Raw genomic sequence first — 27036 nt, 5'->3', positions numbered from 1 at the left:
TACCTACTTTCCCTTCCTTTCAGGGGACGATCTAACGTATACTCTCTTGAAGGAACAGAGACCAGTAGGAGAGAGAAGCAGCTGCTCTAGGCCCAGAGCACCTAAAGTCTGCAGACTTGATTCCTGAACAAATATATGTTGATAAAATTGACTTCTTTTTCTCTTTTCTTTTCTTTTTCTTTTTTTTTTTGGCTGCACTGCATACGCGGCATGCGGAATCTCAGTGGAAGAGCGTCGTTTTAACTGGACCACCAGGGAAGCCCCTTTTTGTTCTTTTCTGGAGCAATTAAATGAACAATATTGGGAAAGGTGCAGGAATGCTGTGACGGAGCTATGGTGGGAGGTCGGTATTGTGGGATAAAGATGGAATTGTTGAAATACATCTGTTGTGGGCTATATGAAAGAGTGCTCTATTACTGTAGTTTTCTCCAATCCCTCAAGGAAGAGTCAGCTGTCCCAATCATAGCCTGGATTTCTAATCCAGTACACATTATAGGGCACTTTTGGACATGGATGAACTGTTCTGTTGGTCAAATTGTGCCTGACGTCGTTCTCATTGTCATAAAATGCCTATACACTTGTCAGTCACTGGAATTCTATTGGATTCTAGTGTAAATGCAAAATTGAAGGAAAAGTAAGTGCAATCCTGAGACTGATTCATTGCGGAGGAGGGAATGTGTGAAGCAATGTCCACAGCAAACTGAAAATGGAGACAAGGAAGGTGAGGGATGGGGGGAAGAAACCAAGGTGGGGAAAGGTCAAGGTTGAGAGAAAGGAAGACCATAGAGAGAGTAAGAATGGCCTGTAGAGGTGAGTGGCCGAACCCGCCAATGACTCTGGTTGGTCAAAGCCGGAGAGGAAGCCCAGCCCCATCAACCAGGTTTGAGACTTTGGGCAAGTCCCCTGCTCACTCTGCCTGTCCCTCAGTTTCCCTATTTGTCAAAGAGGCCTGAGAATGACCCCCTTCCTAGGATTGTGGGGTACAACGTGACAAAGAGCATGAGAATGCTTGGGGATGTTAAACGCAGGGACAAGGCAACATGTGGTCACGTCTGTGGTCTTGATCTGCCTCTCACGGTGCTATCGATCCAATTCTCTTCTAGGATGAAGCTCGCGTAGCTTTCTCCCTGGGCCCTTGCAGAAACAGGAAACTAACACGAGAATCTTCAAAGTTTGCAAAACAGCATGGCCTGTAATGAATCTCTAGCAACTATCAGGGGCAGATAGCCTAAAAAGGTGTTATTATGTATTTCCCTCTCCTGATAAAACTCTAATCTGTTTAATGTTTCATCTTCAAGGACAAAATGCAGCTTACAGCGGCCCCGAGCTTGTTTAAAGAACAGCGGTGCTCCTGGAGGTAGTCACTTTGCCTTTCATCAGGATGAGTTCTGAGGGAGAAGCCTCAGCACCCAGCTCAGGTAGGACAGCACAGAACATTTTCTGGATTCAACCGATTCCACTAAACCTTGTAGTTCAACACAGTTCATTGATTGCTACAGATTTAACCAGATGGGCTGGAAAATGTTTATATACGTTTATGGTTAATTTTTGGAAGTAGGGGTGTTGGTGATGGTGTGAATTAATGTCTCAGATAGGAAAGGTGTTTAAACTTGAACTTCTTCTTCTTCTTTTGCTTTTATTTGCATTTGTTTAATGCTGAATTTATTCTTGCACCATAAGTTTTTGCTTCTTCAGTTTCTTCTGCGATATCTTTTTTTCTGTGCAACAATCTGCCCCTTTTCAGTAAGGCTCACTGGATGGTGGCAGAGGGAGTTCACGCAGGGGTGAGTCGGACCATGAGCTCTGTAAATCCAGAGGCACATCTTGGGGCTTTGTTCACCTGGATGAGCTCAATGCCCAGAGAGAATTGACATCAGAGCACTTAAGTTCAGCATTACACTCTGCGGGTTAAAGCATTTGCAGAAAACACTCAGCACTCTTTAGGGGCCACCAGTGCTGTACCAGCCCCACCGCCGTCGTGACGATGGAGGCGCACACATTGCTTCTGCAAAGTGACATCTTTCAGAGGCTTGGCGGTGTTTTTAGATATGCACACTTTGGTGGTCTGGGCAGTGAACATGGAGATTTGAACCTCTTGATTTGCATGATTCTGTCAGCTTCCTGGGTCAAGTGAGTAGCGAAGCATTTTCAGAGATCATTGCAGGCTATTTACAGAAGAGTTTGAAATATATTCTCGCATCCTGGTACTAATAACGACTGCCAAGTAATATAGTCAGGAAAACAGAAGGCAGGACAGCTGGACAGTGGGCTGGATAAGGAAACGGCTGAGAGCGGCTTTCTGTTCATAGTTTGTAGAACTGGAGAGACTTCACAGGCTCCTGCTTCTCTGTGCCTGAGGGTATTTGAAGAAGAAGGATAAAGCCAGCGCTTCTCCCTGTGGCATCTACTATACTCAAAGGTTTGAAACAAAAGACTGTTGCTTTTATATTAAAATAAACCAGATATGTAGTAGAGTGGGAAGCAAACAGGGGGCGGGGTGGCGGGTGATGTTTGAGAAGAGCTTCCCAAGGGGTGTCCGCCTGTCACGGGCAGCTCTGGGCTCCCATCAGTGCTGGGGGCTCATGGAAGAGTCTGGGGAGCACGAGGTCCCCTGGATCATCCAGGGTCCTCCATCTGGGACCCCGTGCCCATGCTCTTCCTGTCTCCCGGAATGCCTTTGCCTTTCTTCTCTGCCTCTCCCTGCTAAACCAGTAAGCCCAGGTGCTGATGCACCTTCTTTTACGAAGGATATCCCGAGGGACTGCTCTTCGTCACCTCCTCTCTATGGCCCTTACCGAGACCATATCTCACCTGCGTTCCCAGTGGTCTCCAGAGGGCACAGTGCCACCCGATGCACGCTCTGCCTTGTTGAAAGTAGGATCTCCGTAAGCATTTGGAGAACAAGGAATGAATGAATGAGAAGTTGGCATTCCCAATTAGTGGCTCAGCAGACAGCCAATTTGATTTCTTTTTAGAAGTGAAAATCAAGACAGACTTTGGCCTGACCTGGGGGAGGTTTCTGAAAGAAGATGAGAGGGAAGAAATTAAAAACCATTCCTTTTAACAGAGTTTACTGATGAGACTATGCACAAGGAGGGGCTTCTGAAAATCCTGACGCTAGAGATCAAGCCATGTTGATTGCTGCTGTCATTTGTCTTCACTTCCCAAGTCTAAATCAAAAGTGAATTGCTGATTGATTCATTCTGCCTGTTGCCCTTTTCATCAGTAATGCAGACCCAATAATTACCCTCTTTTGATTTTTTCCATCAGCCCCTGCACTTCTGACAGTAAGGAAATATTAATTGAGAGTGAAAACTGAGTTGTTAAACAATAAAATTAAATAATTATGGTATGTGAAGGACGTCATCTCATCAGCCCATCAATCTGTTGCAATCGAATTATCAGAGAAACTTCCCCTCTCATTCCCAGAAAAACTGTGCTGTGTCCTAAGGCCATGTTAGGAGAACCTTTGTTCTTTTGGCATCATGTCCTGGTCTGGATGCTTCCCAAGTTTGTGCTGTGTCTGGGACTCTTTGGGGCTGTTAGCTGTGTCCTTTGTGGGAAGTGTTAATAGAGCTGAATTTGGATCGATAAGTCTCCTGGGTACCAATTCTGGTTGTGCCCTGATTTCCTCTGTGACCTTAAGCCAACCAGGAAAACTTGTCTGCCCTTTTGTTTTCCCATTTGGCAAGTGAGGAAGACATTATTTCTCTGCCAAATGTCTCAACACCTGAACACAAAGAAACTTTAGACACGAGGGGTTATTAAGAGTCTATCTCTGTGACAAAGTGAGAGAGTGGCATGGACATATAGACACTACCAAACGTAAAATAGATAGCTGGCGGGAAGCAGCCGCATAGCACAGGGAGATCAGCTCGGTGCTGTGTGACCATCTAGAGGGGTGGGATAAGGAGGGTGGGAGGGAGGGAGACGCAAGAGGGAGGAGATATGGGGATATATGTATATGTATAGCTGATTCACTTTGTTATAAAGCAGAAACTGGGGCTTCCCTGGTGGCACAGTGGTTGAGAGTCTGCCTGCCGATACAGGGGACATGGGTTCGTGCCCCGGTCCGGGAAGATCCCACATGCCGTGGAGCGGCTGGGCCCGTGAGCCATGGCTGCTGAGCCTGCATGTCCAGAGCCTGTGCTCCACAACAGGAGAGGCCACAACAGTGAGAGGCCCGCATACCACACAAAAAAAAAAAAAAAGCAGAAACTAACACACCATTGTAAAGCAATTATACTCCAATAAAGATGTTAAAACAACAAAAAAGAGTCTATCTGTTGTATTTCTGTCCATGGTGTGTGTGGGGGAGATTTCAGTCCTGAGTCACCAGTGAGACTTGGCAGAGAATCCTTATACTTGCAGCACAGATTTTATTTCTCCAGCTGCTCCTGTGGCCTGGTTTAATTTTATCTGCTTTTTGGTCATCCTAAGCACTGCACGGATTAGTTCAATGCAAGGATATGACCTCCTCGATCTTATTCTCACTCTTGGCAGATAACCCAACTCTGGTCTTACTGAGAAGACGGAGGCAGATTTGGATGAATTGAACTCGCTCATCCTCATTTTCACGCTGATGGATCTCCATCTCTGCGGTTGTCTCCCAGTTTCAGATAAAAAGAGGAGGCATCTCTCTCCCTCCTCCCCAGAGCTAACCCTGTCCCCTGTCCCCTTGACCCCTCCCTTCAGCTCTTCCTATTTTGCTTTTCACTGCTTGCATTACCCAACTCTTAGGCCTCCCTTGCAACTGTTTTCAAACATGCCCAAGCTTTATTCTATTTTAAAATCACACAACAAAACCGAAATGCCTTTCTTGACCTTGCTGTCTCTTCTAGTCTATTTATTGCCTTCCTTTTGCAGCAAGATGCCTCCATTTCCTCTTTCCACATAGCCCCTGAGCTCTGCAGTCTAGCTTCTTTGTTGAAATTGCATTCTCAATAGTCACTTGGGTGCCCTTGTGCACCCAAAGAGGGCTTTGTTTTAGCCTCATTCTTATTTTCTCAGGGCATTGGTTTTCTGTCCCTCTGCTTTTTTCTTCCAACCTTCCACTCTGATGTACTTCTCTGGTTTATATTTGCCCATCAGACTCCTAGTTAGATTTCCCAAACTTGTCTAGCATTGTGGCTAAGGGTCTAGGCTCTGACATAAGCCTGCCTGTGGGTGAATTCTAACTCTGCCACTAATTAACTGTGTGACCTTGGGCAAGGTCATCTCTGTGCCTCAATTTCCCCATTATGAAAATGAGGATCATAATAAGAGTCCTAACGTAAGAATCAAACAAGATAGTCTATGCAGTATTCACCCCAATGTTTGGAACATAGAAATAGTCAATGAACATTGCTTATTAGCATAACAATAAGCTCCTAGAGCATAACAATAAGCTCCTAGAGCTAAAATATAACTTTTTCCTTTTAGGACACATTGCCCACATCACCCAACACAGAGCCAGACAATAAATAATTATTGGTAAATAGATTCTCGCACTTGGATGGAGAGTCCAGGGAAGGATGGGGGGAAGGAAGCTCCCCAAATCTGCAAGTACCCAGGTTTTTTTGGTTTGGTTTTCCCAATAAATCATTTAAATTGTTGAGAGTTTAAATCAGTCGTTTCAGGTCCTGTGGTGTTTGTTGGGCTGGAAGGGGCATCAACGGTAAAGCTTTGGCTGGTGGTACACCAATCAGTCACAGTGAAGCTACTTGGCCTGGAGCACAGTGTCCTTCCTGTCCTGAGATTAAAAGCTGCTCCAACAGGGATTAGGGAGGGAAGCGCTGCAGCGGCTGCGGAGTACGGAGGCTGCCTGGAACCGGTCCATTGAGTGATGCCGCCATCTAGTGGTCTCACGGGGAACGGTGCTGGACAGAGCCCTTTCATTCGGTGCAGGGGAAGGACCCTAGAATTGAAGTCTTTTCTTTAGAAACTGTGGGTGGGACTTGGAATGAGGGACGAATAAGGGGCAAACACAGCAGAGGAAAGGAGGAAAAACACCTCAGCACAGTTTGGCGAAGTAAAGGGCCCAAGGGATGCTTATGCCCACCTAGAACAACCTTGTGGGTATCAGAGGACAGTTCCCTCCCCCACTTCAATTCCATCTAAATTTTGAATTTTTTTTTTTTTCCTCATATGAGTCTCTCTTTCCAACACTCTGCGCTGACCCGTTATCCTGAACAGACCCTGCTTCACCTTCTCATTTCCCTTCTTCTGTGTTAGGAGCTCAGGCCTGGGAAAACTGACCCGACTCATCCCATCTGGCTGCTTCCTGAGGAACAGCCGCTCTCCGCGCCGCCCAGGACCTGAGCTTCGGCCAAACCGCGCTTCTTCACCACGTGACCGCCGCAGGTAAGGGCCGGCTGCTGGCTGGGGCGGCCCGGGCTGCGGCGAGAAGAGGCTAAGGTCCACTTGTGTTCCCCAGTCCCTTCTGGAATGTCACTCAGGTCGTTGTATCAGACAGCTGACGTTCTCTTTGTAAAAATGTACTAGGCAATGTTGATGAAGCCGTTTTTTCTTTTCACAAACTATTTCAATCCATCTATGATCAATAGATGGATTATAGATTGTTATATTAAGACCACTGTATTAAGAGCTTTAGATGGGAGGGGACTGAAGGGAAGGTATGGATGCTTCAAACTGAAGTGTCTCTGCCGTGTGTCCTTACCTGGTCAGCGCGCAGGACACCGTCTAGGAGCTGGATATAGGCTTAGAACATAGTGATGGAAAGTATAGATTTTGGAGTCTGGAACTCTGCTCTGCCACTACTAGCTATTTTACTTTGGGTGAGTTGTTTGTATTACTCTAAGCCCCAGTTTCTCCTCTAAAATGGGCGTAAGTAAACCTGCCTCTCAAGATGATTGTAAAGGTTAAGTGAAGTACAGAAAAGACCTCATATTTGAGATATTGGGACTGGATTTTAGAAAGCTTATGGAAGAAGTTGGTTAAAGCAGTGATATAAAAAATGATACGTAATCAAATATTTTACCTTAAAATATAGAATTTCCCAATCTTTAATGTAGGGCCACGGCCTTTTCTTTGAACATGGATCCTCTAGTGGGCATTTTTTGATATGTCTCTCTTGCACAAGCCACACGCATAATACTTCATCTATGAGTTCTAGTTTTGGTTTCTGTCAATGTAGTGAGACTTTAAAGGCTTCTGGGAAGATGTGTGTAAAATCACTTTCTGTAAGATCATCCCAATTCCAGTAAATCATTCCAGATTATTAAGGCTGTTTCCAAACTTCTGTCCACATGAATCCTAATTGGACAGCAGTTATTTTTAGCAGCTTCCCATTGTTGAATCCTTCCAAAATATTCAATTTTGCTTTCACAGAAACAACTTCCTTTCTTTGTATACTCCTATTTCATCAGTTTCTATAATATTTAAATTTCACAATTACAGTAACAAGTACAGCTGTCATAAACTGATTCTTGGTAAGCCTATGAGGACTAGTGGAGCAGAAGTTAGCAGTGGGTACTGTCAGCCACAAGCATTGGTTGGTACCGTTCGTGGAGGGCCTGCAGAATACAGTTAACAAGTAGAGGTCAGCTAAACAGGCTCTCCTGCAGTGTATACAGAATGCTAAGTATAGTGCCTAGTATATACGTGTCCAGTAATAGTAGCTACTAATATTGTTATCATTAATACCTTCAGTGTTGGAAGGATTGTTACAAATCTAACAGTTTCTTCCCCTCATTTTACAGATAAGATCAAAGTATTATGTAATTTTGGCCTTCATAATATAGATTTTGGCTTTAATAAGTTAAAGGATTATTGACCATAAACGTAATATTTTGAGTCAGAAGGATTTAAATTTGCAAAGGCATCTGGGAGTCAGCATAAAACACAAAACTCATCTAAGTCACCCCAAATCCATGTCTGTTCAGGAAGACCAGGTAGGACCACAACATGGCAATGAAGACAAGCTGCAGGGTCGTGGTGACGGTGGAACTGTCCCCATCGGAGACAGGGCATTAGCACAGAGGGAAGGACTTCCCAGAGGGGGAAGAATTCGTTGAAGAACGTACACAGGGCTGAATGAAACTACAAGCAGAGCCTTGCCTTAGGTGTCCAGGTGTCCTCCCGGACTCAGTCACACTAGATGAGGCACCTGGGAAACCCAGAGCAACCTGCCAGAAGGAGGACCCAACACTCCCAGCAAAGAACGACTGTTTGGGGGCGAGTGGGTTTGTAGGTGGAGTTATGAACACCTAAGAATTCTTTGAATCCATATACTCTGTTTCTTCGTAGTTTATTTACAACATTCCTCTGAGAGCTCCTGTATTGCAACAGGTTTGTTTGATTGGGTTGGGTCAAAAGGACTTAATTTGCCAGAGAGGAGGAGGGAAGCCGGCAGCAGGGCACTTGGGTGGAGGGAGGCCTTTAAGAAGCTGCAAGTTCAGGAGACACAAAGCTCAGGTAAGGGGCTCTGCAGCCCCGAATGAACTTTTCTTCTGTGTTATTCTTTTTTTTTTTTTTTTTTTTTTTTGTGGTACGCAGGCCTCTCACTGTTGTGGCCTCTCCCGTTGCGGAGCACAGGCTCCGGACGCGCAGGCTCAGTGGCCATGGCTCACGGGCCCAGCCGCTCCACGGCACGTGGGATCTTCCCGGACCGGGGCACGAAACTGTGTCCCCTGCATCGGCAGGCGGACTCTCAACCACTGCGCCACCAGGGAAGCCCTGTGTTATTCTTTAAGCAAACTTTTAATTTAAGAATAGTATCCAACAGGTGTGTACAAATCATAGCCTGTGCAGCTCGATGTGATTTTAATTTTATTTCGAAAGTGAAGTTCAATGTGCTTCACACACGTGTGCCCTCCCTCCCCAGGTCTCTGCAAAGACACTGACCTCTCCCCTCTTGTGCCCTCTGGCCCCAGCTCTTCCTCCCACTTCCGGGACCTCTTATGCCAGTGGCCTCAGGTGAGTGGAGTATGCCACTTCCGGAGGTAGTTAATTTCCTCTGGAGTATTCCGGGGGTTCTTCTACACCAGTGTGTGTGTACTGTCACAAGTCACCTTGTAAAAACGGGCAGCGCTCAGGCCCTCCACTCCCTGAGACTGATCCTGTAATTATGGAGCAGGCCTGGGGCTTAAAACAAGCACTCTGGGGGATTCTGATGTAGGAGGCCCAGCCAAAGAATGCTTTGCTTTCTCTGCGCCAAACATGGAGATGAGCCCTGACGACCCGAGACTGAACTAGATCACAGTTTTTATCTTGTGCTGTGGAGGCAGGAGGTGGGAGGTGGTGAGCCCTGTGTTTTTCTTTCATTTTTATTAAAACTATTCTTATTTATTTATTTATTTGGCTGCGCCGGGTCTTAGTTGTGGCATGCGTATGGAATCTAGTTCCCCGACCAGGAATCGCAAACCCCAGCCCCCGGCATTGGGAGTGCGGAGTCTCAAACACTGCGCCACCAGGGAAGTCCCACCCTGTATTTTTCTAACCACACGCTGAATCTCCCAAGCAGGGCGCTCAACCCTCACGTACTTTGCTCTGCTTGAGAGCCTTCCATGACCTTAAATTCTAGATGTGCCTTTTAAGAAGTGACAAGGCAGAATGCTTGGCTTCTGAGGCCTGGGGAAGTGGCCTTGGGTGGCTAAAGCCCTCAGCTGCTGTGCTAATGCTGCCAGAGAAGGCCCGTGTGAGGAACAGGAAACCGCGTTTGCTTTCCTTCCCAACGGAGAAAAGCTTCAGGCGTGATTTTCTTATGCCTCAGAACAGGGCCACCAGCTGTTTTTTAATGAGGTCTGTGCCCCCCTTGGTGAGTGACCATCAGCCTGAGGGAACTTTGCTGCTTCTAAGCTCCCCATACCCACTGTCCGGCGCCCATCGGCTCTGATCCAGAGCGTTCAACCTGAGGAGTGGCAGGTTCCATTGATACAGAAGGCTGTGTCCAGAAATTCCCCAGAAAGAAACAGCCAAGCATGTTTTCTGCCTGTGTGATTTTTTAAAACTTCTTGTTCTGGAGAGGAATCGCATAGTAATGCTGGTTTCTTTCTGTTAATGCATTGGTTCTCAAAGTGTGGTCCCCAGACCAGGAACATCCCAGCATCACCTGGGAGCTTGTTACAAATGCAAATTATTGGGTCCTGCTTCAGATGTACAGAATCAGAAACTCTGGGGACTGGGTGTGGGAATCTGTGTTTTAACAAGTCCTCCAGGTGATTCTGATGCAGACTTGGGTGTGTGAACCACTGGCTTAATGTAAAGTGTATGGGAACACCTTTTCACTCAAAGAAAATCTTTCTAGTTAGTGGGAGTGCAATTTTCTGGGGTAGGTGGGTGGGTTGGTCTCCCTCATTTCCATGGTGAGGGGAGGTCTGCAGGCCAGAGATGGAGAAGAAATAGAGAATGCGGCTCTGGGGTAAAGAGGTGTATTCATGGTTCTCTTGAGTGTCTTCTGACCAAGAGAGCATGACCTAAACCTGCTGGCGGGGGAGAGGCACAGAGATGATGGAGAAACCAAATCCCCATGTACCTCCAGAGTCAAATGTTCCAAAGCACAGCTGTTTAACAGGACTGGGCTCTATCCGTAACTTGCATTAAATAAGTTCCAAACTCCAGTAAAATCAGCGTGGCCAACCTGCCCTTGTTTGCCCAGGACTTTCCTGGTCTTAGCACTGAAAGTCCCATGTCCCAGGAAAGCCTTCAGGGCCAAGCTCCAATGTGTGTTTTTTGCACACCACCAATCAGTTCTCCAGTTCTCGGTGGATACTGACTGGGTGTCCTACATTTCAGTTCAATTCACTTCAATTCAACTCAGACACTATCTACTTGAAAATAGCGTCAGATCCCACAGGTTAAGGGCTCAGTCCCCATAATTTAGAGGCCAATCACAAGTCCACGTTGTCACCTGTGCTTGTGACCAACATGCTAAAGATTGAAGGTTCTCGCAACCCTGTCCCTGGGTTTGATTAATTTGCTAGAGCAGCTCATAAAACTCAGAGGAACATTTTACTTCCTGAATCACTTGTTTATTATAAAAGGATGTAACTCAGCAACAACCAGATGGAAGAGATGCATAGGGCAAGACATGGGGAAAGGGCAAGGAGCCTCCATGCCCTCTCCAGGTGCACAACTCTCCCCAAATCTCCATGTGGTCACCAATCCGGAAGCTCTCTATCCTTTTGTTTTTTTTGTGGAGGCCTCATTACTTAGGCACGATTGCTTAAATCATTCACCACTGGTTACTGAACTCAATCTCTAGCCCTCCTCTCCTCCCAGGAGAAGAGGGGGTGAGACTGAAATTTCCAACCATCTAATTACAGGATTGGTTCCCCTGGCAGTCAGCCCCCACCCTTAGGTGACCTAGGGTCACTTCATTAATATAATAGAAGATACCTTTAATCACTTAGGAAATTCCAAGGGTTTTGTGCCAGGAATGGGGACCAAGACCAAATATATATTTCTTATTATAAATCACAATATCACAGGGACAAAACAAGATGATTGGTCACTGGTCACCCTATTCAGTGACTGCCCACTGGAATTACCTGGTGAGTTTTAAAAATTACTGATGCTCCGGCCCACCTCCAGATATGATGGTAGACTTGGTCTGGGGTATAGACAGGGCATTAAAATGTTTAAAAGTTCCTTAGGGGATTCTAATGCAGCTAGGGTTGAAAACCACTGTTATTTCTCCTACTAAAAAAAAAAATTTAAAAACCAAAACAAATAAAGGTCAATGGTTCTGATGAAGTTGAACCCCTACTGCACACCATACACAAAAATTGACTCAAAATGGATCAACAGCCTAAGAGATAAAACTATAAAAATCTTAGAAAACATAAGGGTAAATCTTCATGACTGGAGTTGGCAGTGAATTCTTTTATTTTTTTTTTAAAGATAGGTACTTTATTTAATTAATTAATTTATTTATTTTTGGCTGTGTTGGGTCTTCGTTTCTGTGCGAGGACTTTCTCTAGTTGCGGCAAGCGGGGGCCACTCTTCATCGCGGTGCGCGGGCCTCTCACTATCGCGGCCTCTCTTGTTGCGGAGCACAGGCTCCAGACGCGCAGGCTCAGTAGTTGTGGCTCACGGGCCTAGTTGCTCCGCGGCATGTGGGATCTTCCCAGACCAGGGCTCGAACCCGTGTCCCCTGCATTAGCAGGCAGATTCTCAACCACTGCGCCACCAGGGAAGCCTGGCAGTGAATTCTTAGATATAGCGCGAAAAGCCTGAGCAACAATGACAACAACGAAGATAGATAAATTAGACTTTGTCAAAATGAAAAACTATTGTGCATAAAAAACATTATCGGGCTTCCCTGGTGGCGCAGTGGTTGAGAGTCCGCCTGCCAATGCAGGGGACACGGGTTCGTGCCCCGGTCTGGGAAGATCCCACATGCCGCGGAGCGGCTGGGCACGTGAGCCATGGCCGCTGAGCCTGCGCGTCCGGAGCCTGTGCTCCGCAACGGGAGAAGCCACAACAGTGAGAGGCCCAAGTAACGCAAAAAAAAAAAAAAAAAAAAAAAAAACATTATCAAGAAAATGAAAAGCCAACATACAGAATAGGAAAAAATATTTGTAAATCATATATCTGATAAAGGTCTACTATCCAGAATATATAAAGAACTCTACAACTAAAAAGCCAAAAGGATAGACAACCTAATTAAAAATGGGCAAAGGATTGGAATAGACATTTCTCTGAAAAACGTACACAAATCACAAACAAACATACAAAAAGACACCAGTAGTTATTAAAAAAGTGCTAATCAGGGCTTCCCTGGTGGCGCAGTGGTTGAGAGTCCGCCTACTGATGTAGGGGACGCGGGTTCGTGCCCCGGTCCGGGAAGATCCCACATGACGCGGAGCGGCTGGGCCCGTGAGCCATGGCCGCTGAGCCTGCGCGTCCGGAGCCTGTGCTCCGCAACGGGAGAGGCCACAGCAGTGAGAGGCCCGCGTACCGCAAAAAAAAAAAAAAAAAAAAGTGCTAATCAAACCCATAATGGCATACCGCTGTACACCCACTAGGCCGTATGTAATAATAATAATTTAAAAAACTGGAAAATAACAACAGTTGGTGATGTGGGGAAACTGGAACCCTTGCACGTTGCAGCCACTGTGGAAAACAGTTTGGCGGTTCCTCAAAAAGTTAAACGTAGAATCACCATATGTCTCAGCAATTCCATTCCTGGGTATATACCCAAAGAATTGAAAGCAGATACCAAACACTTGCACACCATTGTTCATGGAAGCTCTATTCACAATACCCAGAAGGTGAAAACGATCCGGGTGTCTAACAACAGATGGATGGATAAACATATGTGGCTTATCCATATGATGAAATACTGTCCAGACCTAAAAAGGAATGAAGTACCCATACATGCGACAACACGGATGAACCTCAAAAACGTCATGCCAAGAGAAAGAAGCCAGACACAAAAGTCATAATATTATTTGATTTCCATTTATATTAAATATTCAGAATAGGTAATCCATAGAGACAGAGAGCCAATTAATGGGACTGGGGAGAGGGCAGAATGGGTAGTGATTTTTTAATGGGTATGGGGTGTTCTTTTGGGGTAATGAAAAAGTTTTAGGACCAGATAAATGTGGTGGTTGCACAATGTTGTTAAAATAGCTAATTGTATGTTACATGGATTTCATCTCGAAAAAAAAAAATCAGTGGTTCACTCTTATCTACAAAATACAATTAAAACTAAACTCTTTAGCAGTCAGTCCTTCACAGCAGGCCTTTAATTACTTCCTGTAGCCTTATCTTTTACCACTCTCCTATTTTAACTGTTATTACTACCACTACCATGATACTACATAGAATCCCATTAGAATCCCAATGTGTGAAATACGCTCTGCCTCTGCATTAAAGCTCACCCACGTGCAGTGGAACGTCTCTACCAGTTCTTCCAGCCCACAGTCCTCTCTTATCTCTTGGAGCTCCTAACTTTTCATCCTTTAAAGCGTGGTACTTGGGACCCGGCAGCATTGGTGTCACCTGGGAGCTTATAAGAACGGAAAAATCTGTAGCCCCCGCCCGAAACCCACTGAGTCCAAACCTGCATTTTAACGAGTTCCTCTGATGATTCAAGTGCACATTAAAGTCTGAGACGCACTGGTTTACTTTAGTGGGTCTCAAGTCAGGCTGTAGATCAGAATCACTTTGCAAGCTGTATTTATTTATAATGTATATTTTAAATAATATATACACATGGAAAAATTACAAATTCTATATCTCGTAAACAAAGAACAAACAGCATTGCTCTGGCCATTCGGGTTTTGTGTTTCCATACGAATTGTTAAGTTTTTTGTTCTAATTCTGTGAAGAATGTCATTGGTAGTTTGATAGGGATTGCATTGTATCTGTAGATTGCTTTGGGTAGTATAGTCATTTTCACAATATTGATTCTTCCAATCCAAGAACATGGTATGTTTCTCCCTCTGTTTATGTCATCTTTGATTTCTTTCACTGATATTTTATAGTTTTCTGAGTACAAGTCTTTTGCCTCCTTAGGCAGATTTATTCCTAGGTATTTTATTCTTTTTGTTGCAGTGGTAAATGGGAATGTTTCCTTAATTTCTCTTTCTGATTTTTCATTGTTGGTGTATAGGAATGCCAGAGATATCTGTGCATTAATTTTGTATCCTGCAACCTTACCAAATTCATTGATTAGTTCTAGTAGTTTTCTGGTGGCATCTTTAGGATTTTCTAGGTATAGTATCATGTCTTTGGCAAACAGTGACAGTTTTATTTCTTCTTTTCCAATTTGGATTCCTTTTACTTCTTTTTCTTCTCTGATTGCTGTGGCTAGGACTTCCAAAACTATGTTGAATAAGAGTGGACATCCTTGTCTTGTTCCTGATCTTAATGAAAATGCTTTCAGTTTTTCACCATTGAGTATGATGCTTGCTGTGGGTTTGTCATATATGGCCTTTATTATGTTGAGGTAAGTTCCCTCTATGCCTACTTTCTGGAGTTTTTTTTATCATAAGTGGGGGTTGAATTTTGTCAGTAGCTTTTTCTGCATCTATTGAGATGATCATATGGGTTTTATCCTTAAGTTTGTTAATACAGTGTATCACACTGATTGATTTGTGTATAGAAGAATCCTTGCATTCCTGGGATAAACCCCACTTGATCACGGTGTATGATCCCTTTAACGTGTTGTTGGATTCTGTTTGCCAGTATTTTGTTGAGGATTTTTGCATCTATGTTCATCAGTGATATTGGCCTGTAGTTTTCTTTCTTTGTGACATCCTTGTCTGGTTTTGGTATCAGGGTGATGGTGGCCTTGTAGAATGAGTTTGGGAGTGTTCCTCCCTCTGCTATATTTTGGAAGAGTTTGAGAAGGATATGTGTTAGCTCTTCTCTAAATGTTTGATAGAATTTGCCTGTGAAGCCATCTGGTCCTGGACTTTTGTTTGTTGGAAGATTTTAAATTACAGTTTCAATTTCATTACTTGTGATAGGTCTGTTTATATATTCTAATTCTTCCTGGTTCAGTCTTAGAAAATTGTACCTTTCCAAGAATTTGTCCATTTCTTTGTGGCTGTCCATTTTATTGGCTTATAGTTGTTTGTAGTAGTTTCTTATAATCCTTTGTATTTCTGCAGTGTCAGTTGTGATTTCCCCTTTTTCATTTCTAATTCTATTGATTTGTGTCCTCTCCCTTTTTTTCTTGATGAATCGGGCTAAGGGTTTATCAATTTTGTTTATCTTCTCCAAGAACCAACTTTTAGTTTTATTGATTTTTGCTATTGTTTTCTTCGTTTCTATTTCATTTACTTCTGCTCTGATCTTTATAATTTCTTTCCTTCTACTTATTTTGGGTTTTCTTTGTTCTTCTTTCTCTAGTTGTTTTAAGTGTAGGGTTAGATTGTTTATTTGAGATTTTTCTTGTTTCTTGAGGTGAGATTGTATTGCTATAAACTTACTTCTTAGAACTGCTTTTGCTTTGTCCCATAGGTTTTGGGTTGTCATGTTTTCACTGTCATTTGTTTCTATGTTTTTAAAAATTTCTTCATTGATTTCTTCAGTGATCTCTTGGTTTTTTAGTTGCACACTGTTTAGCCTCCATGTATTTGTGTTTTTTACAGGTTTTTTCCTGTAATTGGTTTCCAGTCTCATAGCATTGTGGTCAGAAAAGATGCTTGATATGATTTCAATTTTCTTAAATTTTCTGAGGCTTGATTTGTGACCCAAGATGTGATCTATCGTGGAGAATGTTCCATGTGCACTTGAAAGAAAGTGTATTCTGCCACTTTTGGGTGGAATGTTCTATAAATATCAATTAGATCTAACTGGTCTATTGTGTCATTTAAAGCTTGTGTTTCCTTATTTATTTTCTGTTTGAATGAACTGTCCATGGGTGTAAATGGGGTGTTAAAGCCCCTACTATTATTGTGTTACTGTCAATTTCTCCTTTCATGGTTGTAAGCATTTGCCTTATGTATTGAGGTGCTCCTATGTTGGGTGCATAAACATTTATAATTGTTATATCTTCTTCTTGGATTGATCCTTTGATCATTATGTAGTATCTCTCCTTATCTCTTGTAACGGTCTTTATTTTAAAATCTATTTTATCTGATACAAGTATTGCTACTCCAGCTTTCTTTTGAGTTCCAGGTGCATGGAATATCTTTTTTAATCCATTCACTTTCAGTCTGTATGTGTCCGTAGGTCTGAAATGGATCTCTTGTAGACAGCATATATATGGGTCTTGTTTTTTGTGGGGTTTTTTGGGTTTTTTTTGTGATACGCGGGCCTCTCACTGTTGCAGCCTCTCCCGTTGCGGAGCACAGTCTCCGGACGCGCAGGCTCAGCGGTCATGGCTCACGGGCCCAGCCGCTCCGCGGCATGTGGGATCTTCCCGGACGGGGGCACGAACCCGTGTCCCCTACATCGGCAGGCAGACTCTCAACCACTGTGCCACCAGGGAAGCCCATGGGTCTTGTTTTTGTATCCATTCAGCCAGTCTGTTTTGTTTGGGGCATTTAATCCATTTACATTCAAGGTTATTATTGGTATGTGTGTTTCTATTACCATTTTCTTAATTGTTTTGGGTTTGTTTTTGTGGGTCTCTTGAGAAAGAAAAACAGAGCTGGAGGAATCAGGCTCCTGGACTTCAAACTATACTACAAAGCTACAGTAATCAAGACAGTATGGTACTGGCACAAAAACAGAAATATAGATCAATGGTACAGGATAGAATGCCCAGAGATAAACCCACGCACATATGGGCACCTAATTTATGACAAAGGAGGCAAGGACATGCAATGGAGAAAAGACAGCCTCTTCAATAAGTGGTGCTGGGAAAACTGGACAGCTACATGTAAAAGAATGAAATTAAAACACTACCTAACACCATGCACAAATGTAAACTCCAAATGGATTAAAGACTTAAATGTAAGACCAGACACTATAAAACTCTTAGAAGAAAACATAGGAAGAAACACTCTTTGACATAAACCACAGCAAGATCTTTTTTGACCCACCTCCTAGAGTAACAGAAATAAAAACAAAAATAAATAAATGGGACTTAATTAAATGTAAAAGCTTTTGCACAGCAAAGAAAAGCATAAGCAAGACAAAAAGACAACCCTCAGAATGGGAGAAAATATTTGCAAATGAAACAACAGACAAAGAATTAATCTCCAAAATATACAAACAGCTCATGGAGCTCAATAGCAAAAAAAACAAACAAACAATACAGTTAAAAAATGAGTGGAAGACCTAAATAGACATTTTACCAAGGAAGACATATGGATGGCCAAGAGGCACATGAAAAGCTGCTCAACATCACTAATTATTAGAGAAATGCAAATCAAAGCTACAATGAGGTATCACCTCATGCCAGTCAGAATGGCCATTATCAAAAAATCTAGAAACAATAAATGCTGGAAAGGGTGTGATGAAAAGAGAACCCTCCTGCACTGTTGGTGGGAATGTAAATTGATACAACCACTATGGAGAACAGTATGGAGGTTCCTTAAAAAACTAAAAATAGAACTACCACATGACCCAGCAATCCCACTACTGGGCATATACCCTGAGAAAACCATAATTCAAAAAGAGGCATGTACCACAATGTCCATTGCAGCACTATTTACAATAGCCAGGACATGGAAGCAACCTAAGTGTCCATCAACAGACGAATGGATAAAGAAGATGTGGCACATATATATAATGGAATATTACTCAGCCATATAAAGAAATGAAATTGAGTTACTTGTAGTGAGGTGATGGACCTAGAGTCTGTCATACAGAGTGAAGTAAGTCAGAAAGAGAAAAACAAATACCATATGCTAACGCATACAGATATGGAATCTAAAAAAAAAAAATGATACTGATGAACCTAGTTGCAGGGCAGGAATAAAGAGGTAGACGTAGAAAATGGACTTGAGGACATGGGGTGGGAGGGCAAAGCTGGGGCGAAGTGAGAGTAGCATCGACATATATACACTACCGAATGTAAAATAGTTGGCTGGTGGGAAGCAGCCGCATAGCACAGGGAGATCAGCTCGGTGCTTTGTGACCACCTAGAGGGGTGGAATAAGGAGGGTGGGAGGGAGGTTCAAGAGGGAGGGGATATGGGGATATATGTATACATATAGCTGATTCACTTTGTTATACAGCAGCGACTAATACAACACTGTAAAGCAATTATACTCCAATAAAGATCTATATATAAAAAAAAGAGCATTGCTCACCACTCAGTTCCTCAAGAAATAAGTCCTAACCCACTGCAGTCTTTGACCGACAGTGCACTCTGAGAGGTGTGAGGTGATCCCTCGTTGTGGTTTTGGTTTGCGTTTCCCTGATGATCAGTGATGTTGGTGTTGCTCTTTATCTTTTGATGCGACTGTTCCATCTGCTCACCAAGGTGACATCCTGAGGGGGCCTCAGGGATGCGGCTTCTTTACATTCTCACCCTGGCACAGGGCTTTGTGTGACGATGCTTGTTAATGATGAGGCTTCAAAGAGTGTCTGTGGCTCATATGATGATTTGTTCTTTTTTTAGTTCCATGGACCAAACACAGAAAAGAATGCTGGACCAGCCCCTTTGCATCCCCACTGCCCAGCCCAAGAAGAAAAGGACATCAGTGATATCTTTCTTTTCCAAGGTCTGAGACAAATTATTAGGAACAAATGTCCCTGCTCAACAGCCACTATGTGTACTAGCTCTTCTGCCTTCGTTTGGTTCCTTCCATTCCTTCTACTGAGGTTCCTTCTCCTGAAAAAAAGTTTGATGACAGCTCTTTAAACACAAATAGGATGTTTATATGATAACAAGAAGATGAGTTGGGAAGAATTCAGCTTGCTGCGAACTTAATGATAAAAATATAGAATGAACTGCAGTGAATATTCAGAAATACTGATGAGACTTGGTAATCACCTGAATACCAAATAGGGCTGTGGGTCTCCTCTCCAGCCCCCACCCACTAATAAGGATGGTGAGGAAGCGGTTTGTTCTTGGATCTTGTCTGGATCTTGGTTCTGACCCCAGGACATGTTGGTATGTCCTGTGATGTGCAGAACACCAGGACCTTCCTAGCATCAGGGGTTAAATGCTCTAAAAACCTATCTCTTGCCTTGAAGTTAATTAGAGTTTAGTCCTTGAAGTACAGATTTCTGCATCAGCCACACAGCGCTTCCAATTTGCATTATTTATGCATTTCTTTTCCTAATCTTAATTGCTCAGATGCTCGCATTCTGAGGTAGGACATCCGTCAGGTGCCCTGAAATGCCTGTAGATGTGGTTTGCTAATTGTGTCAAATGCTGTTGAGAAGCTGAGTGAGGTGAGCTCTGAGAATTGACCCTGGGATTTAGCTACACTGGGGGAGAGGGGGTATGGTTGCCATCAACCTGATTGCAGAAGGTTCAAGGGAGAATGGAGGAGAGCAGCTGAAGAAAGCAAGTATAGACACGTCTTTCAAGCTTTAGCTACGAAGTAGAGCAGAAAAATGGGGAAGGGCTGGGGGAGGGAGAAGGGTCAAGGAATCTCTGCGACAGGAGGAACACAGCTTACCTTGTCCTCTTTAAGGGACCCCTATTCTCAGATCACATCAACACTTCTAAAGCCCCCTTTTCTCAGCTCTGTCACACCCACAACTGCCTAGACACCTCTCTCCATAATGCCCCCAAACCTACCTCAACATTAGCTCTGCATTTTTTTTCTCCACCCCTTTCCCCTTCCTCCATCCATTTCTTCGTTATGTAGATCAAACTAATATATTCCCAGCAAAAACCAGATGTCTTTAGGTGGAGAAATAAGGATTAAAATTGAGCGGGCAACACAGGATTTTCTTTAGAGGGAGGGATTAGGGTTGGCGATGGGTAGGGTGTGACTCTGAACACTCCCAAATCAATACATTTTTGACTCGCCACCCAGGTCTCTTGGAAACTGAGCCTCCAGAAGCAGGAGCCTCTGAAGAATGTGTCTTTCAACTTGGCAGAGAGAGCCTGGGACCCCAGTTTTAAAAAGCGTCATATGGCAATGAGAAGCCTAGGAACTATGGCCTGTGAGACCCCGGACAAGGTAGGAAGGGCAGGGGGCACTTGGCCAGCCCTCACGGCCTGGAGTCCTCAGCACTGGGATGGGGGGCTTCATGTACTAGTTGTCTACTGCTGTGTAACAGTCCATCAGGGGCCTGGCGTTTATTATCTTACAGTTTCCTTGGGTCAGGAGTCCAGGTACCACTTAGCTGCATCCCCTACTCAAGGTCTTGCAAGGCTGCCATGAAGGTATGGGCCAGACTGCATTCCTTTCTGAAGTTCAGGGTCATCTTCCAAGCTCATGTGGCTGTTGGAAGAATTCATTTCCTTCTAGTTGTAGGACTAAGGTCCCTATTTCCTTGCTGAGTGGCCACCCTCAGCTCCTTGAGGCCACCCTCTCACAACACGGCAGCTCACTTCTTCACGGCCAGTGGGAGAGTGTCTCCCACTCCTGTCTGCTAGATGGAGTCTCATATAATGTAAGGGAACCGTGGGAATGATGTCCGTCACCACTGTCATGTTTGAGAGGCCACAAGCAAGTCACTGGCTCCTTACACACTCAAGGGAAGGAGATTGTACAAAGGCACACATGACTCATTTGGGGTCATCCTGGGGTCATCACACCTCAGGACCATCAGCCTTGGGAAACAGAGCTGCAGGTAGGATTAACACACAGCTGGACATCACCCTCCAGTGAATTTAGTGTTTCTAATAATCAATGCTTGTTTAGTAAAAGATGTTTTCCCCACCTCTTCCTTCAGCATCTGTAAACTTAAGCGACCATTTTGCCTTATCCCCTGTAAAGGTACCCAGTACACCCAGATCGCTGGATCGTCCAGGTCCACCACCCTCCTTGACGTGCCCTCCCCAGCCTCACCTACCCATAGGCCATGCTGCAGACTGCTCTCCTTCCAAGACCGAATTGGGCTCTTGGGTCGGGTTAACGGAAGCATTTGTACTTTGCTGAGAGTTGTGGCAGCAGGTGCTGAAGAAAGCCACGGCCTCTTAGTCCAAGTCCCGGGTTATTGGAAGATTAGGAGTGGAGATACTTTTCAACTCATGGGGAGCAACTCCTGTGCTGCTAATGCTTTCCAAACCTTGGTAACAGGTGAGAAAGTATAAAATGATTGTCCTGGACCTGCTGGTGCATGGACGGTATGACCCCATGAGTTCTGAAGTCATCCACGGGAGCCTGAAGACCCTGACCATCATGCTGGGCAAGATCCAGGGGAAAGGCTTTGGCTCCTTCTTCCTAGACATCACCCTTCAGACCAGGACTTTGTTAGATGATGTAAGCGAGACAACGCAGGATGATTCCAGGTTCTTAAAGTCAAATGTGAGCCCTGGTTGGTGTGTTGCTCAGGAAACAAGGCCTCTATTGTTCACTATTTATTAAGAAATCTTGTTGAGAGATTGGTACCGTGCTGGGGGTTATGGAAGACATATAAAGACATGTAGGATTTCATCACCACTCTGCAAGGAGTTTTCACTGTCATGGAGCAGTGAGTACATGTACACTATTGATGGTGATGCTCATGTGTACTCAATGCTCTCTTATAAATGTAACAGTAAGAGTGATTTGCACTTAGTGAGCCCTTACTGTGTACCAGGCACAGTGCTGGGCAATCTACATGGATTGTCTCATCTAATCTTCCCAATAACCCTGTGAGGCAGGCACTGTTATCTTCACTTTATAGAGGAGGAAACCAAGGCCTAGAAAGGTTAGGTAACTTGCCCACGGTTCACAGAGCCGGTAAGTGGATATGAAGCCAGGCCCTTTGCCCAGGGCCTGCACTCTTAACTGCCGGGTGACAAGGCAGGTAGAGCAAAAAGTGCACAGATACAGAAAACGCGAGGACTCAGAAGCTAATCAGTTAGCTTACCCCAGTTACACACACACACACACACACACACACACACACACACACATGCACGCACATGCACACACACACACAGAAAGATAAGACCTTTAGAACGGGGAACAGAGCGACAGAGAACTTGCATTTACTCACAGAGCGTCTTGCGTGAGTTCCCAACACCTAATTCCCCGGGAGTAACCCAGCGAAAGCGAGGTGCCTGCCCCTCACGGGAGGAAGAGAAACCTCGAAATTATAAAACTTGGAGCATATAGAGGAGCTGCTGGGACATTTGCCTCTCCTTCCGCTCAGAGAGGCAGAGAGGCCTTTGCTCTGGGATGTAAACCGGCCCTCTCTGGGGCTGGGAGAGGAAGGTCTCTACTCTACCTCCCTGGAATATAAGCAGATATCTCCAGGCAAGCGTCTCTAAATCTCTCTGGAGGCGTCATCTTAATGGCCAGGGCTTGTTTGCCATGCAAGTATTTTTTAAACCCAGGTCGACTGTAGTGTTTGATCAGGAACTCTTTGTCATGGTGAAACCTGGGAATACTCATGGGGAGCTGTTTCTGACAGTTTGTATCCCTGTCGTAGAGTTCTTCACTGCCTGCCTGGGCTGTGCCCCATCACATGATTGTCAGACTCCCAGGGGGACAGGCAACCCCTTACACATCTCTGTACATCTCACAGCATTAGGGTCATGCTTCAGGTAGAGTTAGGCCTCAATAAGTGCTAGCTGAATTGAATTAAACACATACAATTAAACACATACATACACACACACGTAGAACAGTGAAGAAAGTGCAACACGAAAGCAGTTTCTGCATGTGTCATGTGTGCTAAAAAATTGTTTTAAATACTTCAGAAGATGATCAGTGGTCTCCACTCTTGCTGAGTGTCTGTGACCCCCATTTCTAGGTGAGGAGGCCTGTCCCAGACCAGTCCCTTCTGGTTCACTTGGAGCTGGACAAGATCAAGAAACACTGATATAAAAATCCCTTCACCATGAGTCAGGAGGCTGAGTTGCTACCCTGGTTCGCTGTTCCCTGATGGTGTGACTCTAGGTGAATCACTGAAATGCCCTGAGCCTCTGTCTCCCTAACTGGGCAGGGAGATACTCGAACCAGACAGCTCCCCTGGGAGAGGGAGGAAGGGCCGAAGCCACTGACTTGCAGTCAGGGACAAACCAGCGAATCAGACCCAAAGCAGGGAGAGCTGGCAGGGCGTCAGGGAAGAAACAGAATTGTTATTTCTGCTGCAGGTGGGAGAAACTCAGACCAGGGTAAAGAGAGATGGCCTGGCAAACATGCTGGAAGTAGTAAGCAGGGGATGGGTCGAATGAATTAGGGTGCAGCCCAAAAAACTCCCTTTACGTATTGACATGGAAAGAGCACCCAGAGAGAATGGTGAAAAATCAAGGTGTATAACAGTGGGATGGTCCACATCCATTGGTTTAAAAATGTGGGAAAGGGCTATGTAATATATATTTCATTTTTTTCTTCTTTATTTTTTGGAGGAATCACACAAAATTTATGACTTTGTGGGGAGGGAAATTTGGTGGCGGGTGGAGAGGTGTAGGAAGGGAGACTTACTTTTTTATAAACCTTTTTGGTTATTTTGAATTTCGAACCAAGTAAATATAGTCGATCTCCAAAATGTTAAATAATGAAGAAAAAAGCTGGGAAGCTGGGAGTAGCACCAGTGAGCCCCCAGTCTAACCCTCTCGTCTGCTGAAGAAGAGGTTCACTGAAGACTCAGCCCGTCTCCACTCTGTCCCAGAGCCTGGCTGGCTGAGTGCCATAGACTGGATTTAATGTCCCACCTGTAACATGCAGCAAGGGACCAGGGCTGTGCTGTTCTCTGATGCAGCTGCCTTTTGGCACTGACCCGAGGTTTCTTGTTTTGTTCATGGGGGACCCACAGGAGAATGACAGCCTGAGATACTCGGCCTTTGTCTTGTTTGGGCAACTGGCTGCCTTTGCTGGGCGGAAATGGAAGAGATTTTTCACCCGTCAGGTGAAGCGGACTCAGGATTCTCTCCTGAGCCATTTACAGGATAGGAATCCCCAGGTTGCCAAGGTGAGTCCGTGACGCTAGCCAGCAGCATGAAACCTCAATGCCATTCCTCAAGGGAGTTGGAACGCAGCCCTGCCGCGTGGAGATGCCAGGCCCTCAGTTCCTGCCAGTTCAGTTACGGACACTCAGCCGTGTATCCATGTGAATCCTGGAGAAAGTGCCTCGTCGATGGCTAATCTCTCTCCGAACAGGAGTGTTGTTTTCCATTTGCTCTTGCCCCACTTGTCCGGTCCCAGCACCTGTCAAATGCCAGATACACTCAGGTTAATGGGGGTGGGGGGGTGGGGGCAGGGAGGTGCTGCTTGCTCCGTGGGGCAGCACCTCCTATCAGAGGAGATTTATTCATGCCCAGTTAGCTTTTGTCACTGCACCTGGTACAGATTTCCCACCCTTGGCTTCTTAGTTTCCTATGAAGCTTTTGTGTTATTCTTGGAGAAAATGTGTCCTAACCGGGTTGGATCAACCTCAGGGCTGCTTTGGAGCAGGTGAGTGTTTCAAAACCACCAGGAGCAAAGGTTCCACCAAATCACCTGCCTTCTTTAAGGTCACGCATGAGGGAGGGCGAGAGAGAGAGGGAGAGAAAGGTTGAGATTGAATTTAGGAATCCAGCACTACTTTTGATGAGACAATAAGGGCTGTGATAAAGTGTAAAGCTTTGCCCTCCCCACCAGCCCCAAAGTATAGACATGGTCGTTTTATAAGCATAAATCCTTTAAGATTCAAGTTTTCAAACTTCCTGGAAGTTACTTTCACTCTTAGTGGCCCCCAGACCACAGATTGGGTGCAACACTTTTCCTTGCTTGGGATTATAAAACTCTCTAACATTTTTGACAATAAGATGGTAATATTATTTCTCTCAGGCTTGCAAAACAACTTTTCGAGCCTGTTCTCCGTATCTGAGACAAAGGAAGAACTACAGCTTCCAGAGTGAAGAGGACCAAAGGAACCCTAAACTCTGCCGGCAGCTGGTGAGTGAGCAAAGGGCAGGAGAGGTTCTCCCAGGTTCCCTGCCCTCCCAGTGTTAATGCAGAAGGTGGCTGGGCACACCAGGGAGTTACCCACCTAAAACGACTCAGACCAAGTATGTTTCAACTGTAATTGACCCATAATGCGATGTAAATGGCAAAACACCCAGAGGATTATGCATAAAATATATTGGCAGTTCCAGCTTAGATCGTTGGGTGAAATATATTGGCAGTTCCAGCTTAGATCATTGGGTGAAATATATTGGCAGTTCCAGCTTAGATCGTTGGGTGAAGTATATTGACAGTTCCAGCTTAGATCGTTGGGTGAAATATATTGGCAGTTCCAGTTTAGATCATTGGGTGAAATATATTGACAGTTCCAGCTTAGATCGTTGGGTGAAATATATTGACAGTTCCAGCTTAGATCGTTGGGTGAAATATATTGGCAGTTCCAGTTTAGATCATTGGGTGAAATATATTGGCAGTTCCAGTTTAGATCATTGGGTGAAATATATTGACAGTTCCAGCTTAGATCATTGGGTGAAATATATTGGCGGTTTAGATCATCATTTGGATAATGATGCCTCCTCCGCTGAGAATCTGAAGATTGTTTATCCTCATGCTCTGCCTTTGACAACTGTCTGCTCGTTCTAGAGTCAAGGAGGTTTACTGACTTCCTTCCTCACGTGTCCCTTTGCCAATTTCTTTCAGAGCCACTATCATCCAGAGCTCCTGCAGTTCTTCTATGCAAACAAAATCCTGTAAACACAGAGCAGCAGGGAAATGGTTCCAGTGAACACATTGCTGGGGGCTGATATTCCCCCTTTTAACTCTTTGGATACTTCTGCTGCTTCTTGTGATTATGATAGAAAAGGGAGTGTTGGGAGAGCAATTGATGGCAAAAAATAATACTGTGGAATTGTATAATTACACCCAAAGTACATTCTAAATAGCTTTTATATGTCTCATTTTCTCCCCACAGAAATTTGATGAGAAGGTGCATGCTTTAAAACATTTAAAGTATATGTAGATTCAGTGCTTATTTCTCAGCTATTTTCTTCTTAAGGATATCTCTGTCACCAATTTTTATTTTTAATTTTACTTTTAATTTCTAAGGCTTAGGAGAATAACTACTACCTGAAGTGTTTGTTTTTTTTTAATCTGCTATTGATACTTTGGCATTTGCTATTAATACCTTTTTTTTTTTTTTTTTTTTTTTTTTTGCGGTACTCCGGCCTCTCACTGTTGTGGCCTCTCCCATCGCGGAGCACAGGCTCCGGATGCTCAGACTCAGTGGCCATGGCTCACAGGCCCAGCCACTCTGCGGCATGTGGGATCTTCCCGGACTGGGGCACGAACCCGTGTCCCCTGCATCGGCAGGCGGACTCTCAACCACTGCGCCACCAGGGAAGCCCAACACCTTTTCTTGGCGAGACCTATTTAAAGTTGGCCAAGGTACCAAGACATTGGTGTGGAGGGGGAATCATTGGCTTCTCATCATCTTCAACAGTCAGTGCCTCCAAGATCATTCCAAACAAGAATTAATAAAGAGAAAAAAAATCGATGAACATGTGTTGAAAAACCTCAAGTTAGTGGTAATGTGTGGAATAATAATAATGAATAACATACATTAAGAATGTTTGTAGTTTACTGGGCACTCTCTAAGCGCTTTGCGAGTATTACTTAATACAGC

At 44.5% G+C, this 27036-nt stretch overlaps 1 protein-coding gene across 1 annotated transcript; it reads left to right on the top strand.

Annotated features, from left to right (window-relative positions):
• The first annotated feature begins 221 nt into the window (after positions 1-221).
• Positions 222-26492, top strand: MRO (maestro). Its single transcript, XM_060310595.2, has 10 exons — positions 222-343; positions 1299-1418; positions 2310-2419; positions 6214-6342; positions 18974-19076; positions 20346-20492; positions 21558-21740; positions 24226-24381; positions 25239-25346; positions 26055-26492. Exons 5-10 carry the CDS (start codon positions 18978-18980, stop codon positions 26106-26108), a joined length of 747 nt encoding a protein of 248 aa, XP_060166578.1. The 5' UTR covers positions 222-343; positions 1299-1418; positions 2310-2419; positions 6214-6342; positions 18974-18977; the 3' UTR covers positions 26109-26492.
• Positions 26493-27036: the final 544 nt, after the last annotated feature.

This window comes from Globicephala melas, chromosome 13 (genome assembly GCF_963455315.2).
Source record: "Globicephala melas chromosome 13, mGloMel1.2, whole genome shotgun sequence".
Classification (NCBI taxonomy): Eukaryota; Metazoa; Chordata; class Mammalia; order Artiodactyla; family Delphinidae; genus Globicephala; species Globicephala melas.
Note: the sequence above shows the minus strand (reverse complement) of the source record. Positions and strands in the feature narration are given on the sequence as shown.

Bases quoted from the DNA above. Each gene is read 5' to 3' on its own strand.
- MRO (XM_060310595.2), top strand. From the start codon at position 18,978: ATGGACCAAACACAGAAAAGAATGCTGGACCAGCCCCTTTGCATCCCC. The intron at 19,077-20,345 runs GTCTGAGACAAA...CTCGCCACCCAG, and splicing joins TGATATCTTTCTTTTCCAAG to GTCTCTTGGAAACTGAGCCT. The intron at 24,382-25,238 runs GTGAGTCCGTGA...TATTTCTCTCAG, and splicing joins GGAATCCCCAGGTTGCCAAG to GCTTGCAAAACAACTTTTCG.